Below are 10,453 nucleotides of genomic sequence, written 5' to 3'. Positions count from 1 at the left end.
GGACGGACGAATACATGCTGCTACAAATAATGTCGTTATCTTTGTTGCGTTAATTCCCAAATTCCAGTATATACATCTTTTCACTGAGATGACCTTTTTGGAAATTTGTGAATTCCATTTGTGATAAATAGGCCCATGTTAATTCAGCTTTAGCTCACTGGAAATGGTTTCAGTCTTAGCTTTTATAAATGGATCTGATTTTTCCTATTCTCAGCTGTTTTTTAAATGTGTCTGCTGTTACCATGTTGGTATTTTGCCTTTTCCTGTGATGCTGTTTGCAGAGTTTGTTTTATTGCCATTGCAGTAAAATGGTCTTAAAAGTGAATGTGTGCTGTTCTGTCTCTGTAATTTCCTGCATACACATCTGGCTTGTAACTGCAAGTTATGTAGTCCCTCCGATCCATATTAGTTGTCGCTGAAATGGATTTATGTAGACGTATTTCAGTGCTAGATACATCTGTTTTTGAGCGACAATTAATATGGATTGGAGGGAGTAGGATTCAGCGTATTTTTCTCTCAGAAGGTGTCATATGCTTGCTAATAATATGCTGTTGTACTTGTTAGCACCAAACTATACTTGATTCCCCTCATTTCATGTTTATCACCAACCTCAGTAGTGATATTCTATTCTGTCATCCCCCTAGGTGGCAAACGGGTATTTGAAAGCCTGTATAGAGACCATTTTTGTTGTACCTTTCTAGTATTTCTACAGTTTTTGTTCAAGTATAAAACTGCTTCTAAAGCTATTTCTTTTTTTTGCAGATGGCGTTCGGTGGAGTATATAGCTGGGGATACGCTAACCATCCGGTACCTGGTTGCTGACCACAAGGCCCTAACAGGGTGTCTATGGTGCCGGTTCATGCCTGACGCCTGATCAAGTGGAACTAGCTGATGCTTTTGCAAGGCACCCAGGTTGGGGGACACTTATTTTGCTAATCCGCTCGCCTCGTGTTCTAGATATATATGCTAAGGAATCCCGGTCCATGACATTGACACCTTTCGTATCGACGTCACGTTGTCTGTAAAATTGTAAATCATTTGCTAACTACTGCTACGATGCTAGGTCTGTTTGGGGGTGCAAGGATGTGACGTATCAATATTTCTGTTTGATTCCCAGCCTTCTGGACTCGTGATAATATGCACTTGCACATGATGCTTTATTGTGCCGTAGATCTGCCTGACTGAAAGTGTTCTCGTATCGGAGCCGCCGTGTCAGTTCAGCTTGATCTGCTTAAGTTTCTAGGCACAGGATGCCTTTCGCCTTGGCAGGCTTTTGTCACTGGTGGCAGATACTATTGCCGCCATATGAGGGCTGTAGAGGCGTAGGATTATTCGTTTTGCTTTCCAGCCCTATGGATTGGTGGGTTCTTTGTAGGCTGCTACTTCTCCAGAGCTGCGCCCGGGTGCGTGCTCCCTGGGGATTCATTTCAAAACCCACACCCTTCGTCATCGGTTCCCTATCAGCGAAGCAACTGGAGGCTAATCATCATCACACAGATCAAGTTTGTTTTGAAATTCTACTCCATCATATCCATGTTGTTGAATGAACACTTGCAAATTGCAATACTTCTGCTGGTGCTGCTTGCTATCCGGAGAAGTCAGATTGGCTGACAGACAGGTGCTACGTCCTGTCCATTTCGGATGTTTCGTGCAGTTCTCACACATTACAGTATTATTGCGTGCCTAAAGTCGCCTAATCAGAGACCATTTTCGCCTTTTGAGAGAAGCCATCGGTGGATAACTGTATGTATGTGCACCCAGGGAGACAGCAACTGGTCCACGGCCACTAGCCCGGCCGGCTCGGCAGGCCGTTGCTGGCGCATGTTGTCAGGTGGGATCTCCACGGCCGATCACATGACACGATCACACGAACCATGTACCCCGGCCGAGTAGTTCATCTCGGACCAGTCAGTTGATTGGACCTGATTTAATTGGCTCGTGCGACGCATGATCAACTCATCCAAGTATGATCGATCAACCACCATATTCTCCTCGATCTTATTCAGTATAGTACAATAATGTGCACATCAACAAGCCGCAAAACCGCATTTTCTTGGGTACAATAATGGAGGGCAATCTCTTTCCGGCCACGAAACCTAAATATATTACTACAAAACTGTCTCGTAGCTCAGGCAAAGAGCAAAAGGACCAGCAAAACAAGTGGAGGAAAAACACCGGGTTCTAGTGGCGTGCGTACGTCGTCCTATACTTTAATGCGCAAATGCACGTTAATCATGATGCATTACGCGGAAAACTTGCGCTGTCTGCCATGCAACGCCACCGGTCGATACATACGTCCACTACAAGGTGAAATGCAAAATGCTGGCTAGAGTGTACTTGTCTCCGTTGTCGGTCACTTCTACACACTGACCACGTAAGAGCCCAGGTATGTCTCCATGGAGATATCAGATATGCATTGCTTTTGTGATCTGGAGGCTCGATCCATCCAGGCCAATGCAATGTATGACTCCTGACTACGCATCCCATTATCGGGTTTGCGACGGATGCTATTCTCGGAATAATTAAAGAGGGAAAGAAACTGCAGTCAGTCCCACGGGCGAATCATCGTGGGTGGTGACTACTGACTAGTGTCACTAGCCAGCGTGCCAGAGTGCATGCGTCGATCTCCTCGTGTCAGCGTGCCAAATGGCCTGCAAATGCTCCTGTTAGGAGAGACTGAGCACTGGGAATGTTGTGGTCAGTCAGGTCACTGTTGGCTGGCCAGTTGAGCCGCAACACGTCCTGCTGGCCAGCTGCAGCCTGCAGGAGAACATATCCCGTGCCGTGACGCCGCCTTTTACGGCGATACCCTCGTACTAGAACGCTGGCGTGTGGAAAAGCATTCACATATATTTGCCTCAAGAGATCTCTCGTCTGATTCTCAAGAGAGAGAGAGAGAGAGAGATCTCGTCTAAACGGTTTTAAAACAGACCCAAAAGTTTCTATATTTATACAAGTTATACCATGTCAAGAGAAAAGGACAAGACAAATTTCTCTTCTCTTCAATGGATGCATATGGTCTTCTCGTTTTCCTTTGGATCACCTTTTAAGCAGACTTCCTCTATTTTTGAGGAATTCAAGGATCAAATTTTGATTTTGAATTAGATGACATGATATAGTAGCATTATGTCGACGTCATATTTTTTTTTTGAAAATTTCATCACCGCTCACACCACCATTTCCACAGTGGTATCACGCTATCACCGGGCATGTTGTGATATGCTGATGTAACCAGTATGTTCTCTCTCTCGCGCCTATTGGTTGCACCGAAAGGGCATCCGAATTAGTTAACCGATGCCTGCTAAAGTCGAAAAATCGAAGACGCACACACAAACTTGTGGACTTAGCATAGTGTCGGTGTCGTAACTCTTTTTTGGAAATTTTAATGACCATTCACACTATCGTTTCCACGTTGGTATCACACTATTAAGAGAGGAAATATCACGGGCCAAGTTGTGATATATATAGACAATATGTCCTCTCTCTCTCGCCTATCATCCGCGCGCACCGAAAGTGCATCCGAATTAAATGATGCGTGCTGAGAGTCGAAAAATCGAAGACGCGCGCATAGACAATTTTAGGATAGCTTTGATTAGAATGTCCATATTCTAGTGTTATCTTGTATGCTTTTGCACCAATATTGCCTACAGCTCACCCAATATATGTGCATAGAGTACAATCAAGTTGAGTAGTTGACAGTAAACTACTGATGGCAATTACTAAATAAAACCGATGAGGGCACCGCCTCCTTTTTCTCCTTTTTCTCTGTAAAAACTACACTATTTCTACCCAATTATGGTAGAGGGTTCTTGAGGTCAACAAGCTAAGCGGCCTCTCTAGCCAGCTATAGGCGGAGAAGTTTCAGATTCCTCTGTCTCTCTCTCCTGGGGTGAGGTGAGTGTGAGACCTAGCTACCACAAGATGCAAATCCTAAGCAGAGCGCACCAAATGTGCGTACATGCATCCACGCATCAGCAGGCACTAGCCAGCCAAGGGGCCGGCCGCCCTTTCGTTGATTAATTGGTGCCACCATTACTACTACCAGCTGCCAGTTAGGTGGGTCGACGCATGATGGGTTCGCTTTGCTTGCTCGATCGCTCCTCTCGCACACACGACGACGAGGACGAGGCGACGATCGGATCGGCGCGTCGGGACGCAAAGCGCTCTGCGTATTTTTGAGAAAAGGAGAGCCACTCTGAGGCTGCTGTCGATCTCCATTCCACATTGGTGCTTAGATAGTTTGGCGCCACAAGAAACCATTCAGGCGGGTGGGTGGGCGATGTTGTTTTCCATCTGCGGGAAAGGAGAGAAGGGCCGCCGCGGAGAAACTCCTCGTCATTTTCTTTCTTTGGGAAGAGGGGGACACGCATCGGCGTCCTCTCTTCTTCTTTTGTGGTACAGCGCCAGGCGAAGGCAACGGATGCATGGAGAGAAAGCTTATCATGTTGCTGTTTTAGCTCCTTTCATTCGATGGCACACTCGGTTAGATAAAAATGTTGCGTGCGTACACCTATCCATTAAATAACCCCAACCTTTCCCAAAAGAAAGTTTATGCAATTCAAGCACGATAATGTGCATTGCTTAAAGACAAAACATCAAAACCATAAAATATCTTCCATGGGGACATTTTTAAAATGTGCAAGATTGCCAGTAGTAAGTTTGTGTGTCATAGGTATGATATCTTCATAGGTGCTAAAGTTGTTAAAAGGATAGCGGGTCATTTCCGTTAAAGCTTGTGTTGATAACATTCCTATATTTACATCTTTGCTGCTTTCTGCCATGGAATTCCCTCGAGTAGCCGCGATAGATACCATTGGTCCATGAATGCACATATCAATTTTGCTTCTGGGATAACCACGAGGGTCATTGCGCCGCGCATACGGGAGTTTATCATAGCTAAATGTGGCACAGTGGGTCAGACTAGGGAATACGGCCAATATGGATGGAGGCATGCAGCTAGGCAGTGCAGAGCTATTAGCTTCAGCCATTCAGTTTGGGGTTGCATGCAAATGTGGAAGCTTCATTCCACTTTTGTTGGTTGTGTCCTATCTTCCTATGATGTCATTAATTCATAGTGGGTTGTCAATTTTTTAATTGCAACTCTTTGGAATCTTTCCTAGTGTCCACGTGTCCATATTTGTCATTATTGGTTAGCGTTTCTTCATAGACTTCTAACTGGACAATAATTCTTGCAGAGGCACATCGTACCAGATTTGTCTTGTTTGTTGTGTACTGATCGCAAGGGATTATTGTTCATCTTTTTTTTTCAACAAATGATTATTGCTAATCTGATTTGGTTTACAGTAGACAAAAATGACGTGGTAAAAAATCTCTAGAATTTGTGATCCTTCTCCATGTATGGAAGGAGCTCTAGAAGGTGACATCTCTAGAAATTTTCCTTAGTGGCGTGGATGCCCTGAATCTGAGTAGTAGCCCGTTGCTAGACAGTTGCCTTTTTTGTGTGAAGGACGAGCTGCGCGTGGCACACAGTACACACCGATACTCGTAGCAGTCAGACGCCAGAACTAATGGACATTTGTGTGAAAGACGAACAACGCGTGGCACACAGCCCTCTCCGTCCGCGGCTCCACACCGCCTTTGCCACTATTCGTCTTCCATATATGCATCAATCATTGTGTTGTGATAAGACCAAGTATTGATCGCGTTGTTTAACATGTGAGACCTATATTTGTTGTTGTAATTTGGTAACGACAGGAGTGGGGAAAGTAAACAACAAATACCTTGCCACAAGGGGTGTTTGATTCAGCTGGCTATGGTGAGATGACATTACTTCTTCTAACAGAAAAAAAAACATGTTTCCTCCCTTTGTAAATCACTCTTACAGGTAAAAATTGTGCGATCTTGGGATTCCCAGGATGTCACTCATTGGACATGAGACAAGCTCATCTTGGCGGTACATGTGGCAGTTTGGGGCCTGACCTACCGACGATGGCTAAAACGAGGCCCTTTTTAGTTGTTGATTTGCTGTTACGACACCACTGTTAAGAGCTCGTCTAGGCTGTGTCCGAACTTCTGTTGTACTCATCTGAACTTCTCGTTCTTTGGATTCGTTGGTTGCGTGCATCATCTATTAGGCTAGTCATAGTGGGTAGTAACATAAGGGGGTGTTTGTTTCCAGAGACTTTTTGGTGTAGGGACTAGAAAAAGTCCCTAGCAAACCAAATAAGATGGGACTTTTTTGGGACTTTTTGCTAAAAGTCCTTAGAAGCACTTCCTTGAGAGTCTTTTTCAAAAAGTCCTAGGGACTAAAAAAAGTCCTAGGACTAGAGAAACAAACACCACCTAAGTATAGTGTCATACAAGCCTTCATTTATTATGATGTAGACTCATTTTGCATTTGGGTGTGTTATGTTACGGTAACATATTATGTTACTACCATAAGCACCTCTCTCCTCATTAACTCTATGCCACATAAGTATACATGTCTTGAAGTGCGTTATGTTACTGCCTAAGTTACTTCCACTATGGCTAGCCTTATGCACGGCGGATATTTAATATTTTCCTCCCCTAGCTACTTCCTTCGTCCCGTATTAATTGACGCTCGAACAGATGTATCTAGACGGTAGCATCGCTATCGTCTCTATACGGCTATTCTGTAGTCTAGACGGTAGCATGCTATTCCGAAGTCCCTTTCTGAAAACACACATTCTCTGATTTCTGCGTCGTTACGTGAACATGAGAATTCGAACCCAGCTGGCCTGGCGGGCGAAGTTACTGCTGCCATGACTCCCCCTCTTTAACCCATTGATTGATGACTACCAGTACAGTTTCGGGAAACGCTCTGAGAAAAAAATGCTTGCCACCGTCGGACCGCGTCGCACGTCGGCACTCCGTTGCCGTTGGGGACGACATCCAGGCGGCATTTCGTACCGCCGGGCGTCTCCTCCGTTGCTGGCCTGCTGCCGGCACAGGAAGCAGAGCAGGAGGCAGCGCTGACAGGGGAGGCGGGCCGGAAGTGGATCGGCAACGTCGACGCGCACGTCCCGGCCCGGCCGGCCACGTTCCATCGAGCGCTAGAGCTCGTGGCGCCCTAATCAAATTGAAGACAGGAAATTGGGTGCACGGGTGACTCGGGATCCATCCATCCGTCTCCGTCGACACCACAACCACACCACACACGCACACCAACTCCTACTACTCCTACTAGCACGCACATACTCTAGCTAGGAGCACTGTGCACGGGTGGTGCGCGGCGCGGGCCAATGCATGCCGAGCTGACCGGCTGACCTCACCCCCACAAACCTGTACCCCGCTATAAATTGCCCCGTCCGCGAGCTCATTTTCCATCGCCGCGTACCGCAGTCGTCTGAGCTCAGCAGCCACCCGCCCAGCAGCCGAGCGCCGAGCCGCAGCCTCACACGCACGGTGCGAGTACGTGGTGAGAGCTGTGCGCTCGTGCCTCCATCCACCCTCCGCTCGTGCTTGTGTGAGAGAGGGAGAGCGTCAGCCATGGGCGTGGGGAAGAAGGTGCTGAACGACGTGAAGCCGTACATGATGATGATCCTGCTGCAGATCGGGTACGCCGGGATGTACATCGTCTCCGTCGCCTCGCTCAAGCGCGGCATGAGCCACTACGTCCTCGTCACCTACCGCAACCTCGTTGCCACGCTCGTCATGCTGCCCTTCGCCCTCTTCTTCGAGAAGTACGTACTGGCTAGCACCAACCTCCCAATCTCTACCTTGCTTCTCCGTCCTTCTCCATCTAATCTTCTTGCGTGTGCATGCATGTCAAACTGTTTACATGCATGCATGCACAAGGACAAGGGGCAGGGTAGCCTAGCCTAGCTTCCACCGAATGTTTCAGAAGCCCAGTTCGTTTTTGTTTCATCAGTTCCAAGTGTAGTTATTATTATCATCAGCCAAAGTAAAATGGTTATCAATGTTATCTGCTCGTACTAGTACTAGCTAGTTTCAATCAACCACTACGTAATCAAGCACTAGATGCACAGTTGCACACTGGTGCGAGACACCAGGAGCGCAATCCTATCGCATCCTAGCGATGCATGCCCAGGTCTTTTTTCACTTCACGTCGGCTTTTCTCTCCCTCGAGGCCTCGACCCCCTTCCTTTCCGTGACATCGGTCAGTCAGGAGTCAGGACGCCTCTGGATTAATCTATACCCAACCGACACATGCACGGATGCACCCCGACAACCTTTGCTTCCATGTGCTGTGTGTGTATAACCGCACTAGAGTTCTTTTGAGCAAGCAAAGCTTTAATTAGCTTCATGCCAATTGCTAATGCCCAGCTCTGAGCTGTGCTTTCGTTTCACGCATGATAAACTTGCCGTTGCTAACTTGTCTTTGGCGTCTTGTATGGAGTACTAGCTGACAGCTACTGATCGTCTGTTGTGCTTGCGAAATTGCAGGGGGACACGGCCCAAGATGACACTCCGCATCTTCATCAAGATCTTGGGGCTGGCGCTGCTCGAGTACGTGCGATGCTTTTTTTACTGACTGTTTTTATTTACCAGCTGTCAGTCGGTCAATGAATTATGGTGTACTGATTATTACTCGTGGTCGTGGGTTCCCAACCTGCAGGCCTGTGCTTGACCAGAACCTGTACTACGTGGGCAACAAGCTGACCTCGGCCAGCTTCTCGTCGGCGCTGGTCAACATCCTGCCGGCCGTCACCTTCATCATGGCCATCGTCCTGCGGATGGAGAAGCTCCGGCTCCGGAGCTCCCACAGCCAGGCCAAGGTCGCCGGCACCATCTGCACCGTCATCGGCGCGGTGCTGATGATCATGTACCACGGCCCCGTGGTGCAGTTCCCGTGGGCCAGGGGCGCCCACCACGTCGACCAGGCCGCCTCCGCCGCCGCCGCCCAGAGCAGCGCCACCTGGCTCAAGGGCACCATCGCCATCATCACCAGCTGCGTCGCCTGGGCCGGCTTCTTCGTCCTCCAGGTACGCACACACCGGCCACGCCGGGCGCCATTAATGGCAGCAGCAACAGCTAGTACTGTAGTAGTATACGTACCTTAATTGCGCCGCTCGCGAATGCATGCAGTCGAACACGCTCAACAGCTACCCGGCGGCGCTGACGCTGACGACGCTGATCTGCGCGATGGGCACCGGGATCAACGGCTCGATGGCGCTGGTGGCGGAGCGCCACGACATGAGCGCGTGGGTCATCGGCTTGGACACCCGCCTCTTCACCGTCGTCTACTCGGTAAGCAGTGCCCCCTAGTCAAGCTGCATGCATGCAGGTGCAGCCGGCCAGTCGACCCCATTGGTTATTAACGAGCTAATGGATAAATTATGCGCGTGTGCATGCAGGGCGTGGTGTGCTCCGGCGTGGCCTTCTTCGTGCAGGGCATCGTGACGGAGACGCGCGGGCCGGTGTTCGTCACGGCCTTCCAGCCCCTCTGCATGATCATCACCGCCGTCCTCGGCTCCGTCATCCTCAAGGAAGAGACCACTCTCGGAAGGTGATTACGTTAGCTCAGTAAACTCTCTTGATATTAATTAAGACCCGTCACAATCACTGCAGTAATCAGTTAACTAATCCTGTGGTTCTCATCTCAGTGTGATTGGCGCGGCGATCATCGTGCTGGGCCTCTACTCCCTCATCTGGGGCAAGAGCAACGACATCATCGACAAGCCCGTCCACTCCGTCGCCGAGAAGCTGGCCCTGCCGCTCACCTCCGTCAACGGCAACGGCACTAACGGCACCAACGGCGCCAATGGCGGCAGGCATGTCAACGGCGGCCAGGTCGCGCACGACGTCGAGACGCCGGCGGTGAAGGGTGCGACCTGCCACTAGCGAGCTCCAGGCGCGCGGCATCCGTGGTGCGTGCGTATGCGCGCGCGCGCGTACGCACGTGCGTTTCTTCGATCTCGTGTATGGTCAATCAATCTGCTCTACGTGTGATGCAGAAAGGAAGTTGCATGTGTCGATCGACGGTCTAGTTTCTTTATTTTGATTTCGCATTTTGACTTTGAGCGACCACATAAATTTATGAGCTCCTTATGATTTAGCTACTACCATATGTAACTTTGATCATTGGACCTGCTTATGACGCGCATGCATGTGTAGTCCTGCTTCGCTCTGCTATCGTAGAGATGGAAATCAATCAATATTAACGACTACTTTCTATTCAACTGAGCACCGATCACTCGTCTCTTTAATTAGTCCACTACTCCTAACACTAACTCCAGTTCAGAAAAGCAAAGGGCTGTGTCCTGTGTGTGCAATAATCAATACTACTCTTGTTGCACTAGCAACTAGCTTAACACTACTACTGCTACTTGATCCTACTTGATTCGTGCGCCGTGTTCCCTGGTATGGAATCTAACAGTATCCCAAAGGTGCCGTCCTTTGAATCTACACACGTCGCCGTCTGCTTTCCATTCCCTTGTGCAGGCAGCCTTTGGCGCCTCTTTCCGGCAGGAATAATTCGCGTCTTTAGCTCAGTGCCGGCTGACGCTGA

General features: G+C 48.7%; 2 protein-coding genes across 2 annotated transcripts in view; both read left to right on the top strand.

The window, feature by feature from the left end:
- Positions 1-1,149, top strand: part of LOC119340857 (STOREKEEPER protein-like) — a 7,933-nt gene extending 6,784 nt beyond the window's left edge. The window contains exon 2 of the mRNA XM_037612764.1: positions 763-1,149. The gene's annotated coding sequence lies outside the window, so the exon portion shown is untranslated. The remainder of the gene's footprint in view (positions 1-762) is intronic.
- A 6,144-nt stretch (positions 1,150-7,293) lies between these two features.
- LOC119337106 (WAT1-related protein At1g44800-like) lies at positions 7,294-10,124 on the top strand. The gene is made up of 6 exons (XM_037609217.1): positions 7,294-7,664; positions 8,389-8,451; positions 8,561-8,927; positions 9,031-9,192; positions 9,300-9,451; positions 9,549-10,124. The coding sequence occupies exons 1-6, from the start codon at positions 7,471-7,473 to the stop codon at positions 9,784-9,786; spliced, it is 1,176 nt and encodes a 391-aa protein (XP_037465114.1). The 5' UTR covers positions 7,294-7,470; the 3' UTR covers positions 9,787-10,124.
- Positions 10,125-10,453: the final 329 nt, after the last annotated feature.

This window comes from Triticum dicoccoides, chromosome 7B, assembly GCF_002162155.2.
Source record: "Triticum dicoccoides isolate Atlit2015 ecotype Zavitan chromosome 7B, WEW_v2.0, whole genome shotgun sequence".
Taxonomy (NCBI): domain Eukaryota; kingdom Viridiplantae; phylum Streptophyta; class Magnoliopsida; order Poales; family Poaceae; genus Triticum; species Triticum dicoccoides.
This window is presented reverse-complemented; position numbering and strand designations above follow the sequence as displayed.

Coding starts and splice junctions, on each gene's coding strand:
- LOC119337106 (XM_037609217.1), top strand. CDS start 7,471: ATGGGCGTGGGGAAGAAGGTGCTGAACGACGTGAAGCCGTACATGATG. Junction 7,665..8,388: donor TTCGCCCTCTTCTTCGAGAA/GTACGTACTGGC, acceptor GCGAAATTGCAG/GGGGACACGGCCCAAGATGA. Junction 9,452..9,548: donor GAAGAGACCACTCTCGGAAG/GTGATTACGTTA, acceptor TTCTCATCTCAG/TGTGATTGGCGCGGCGATCA.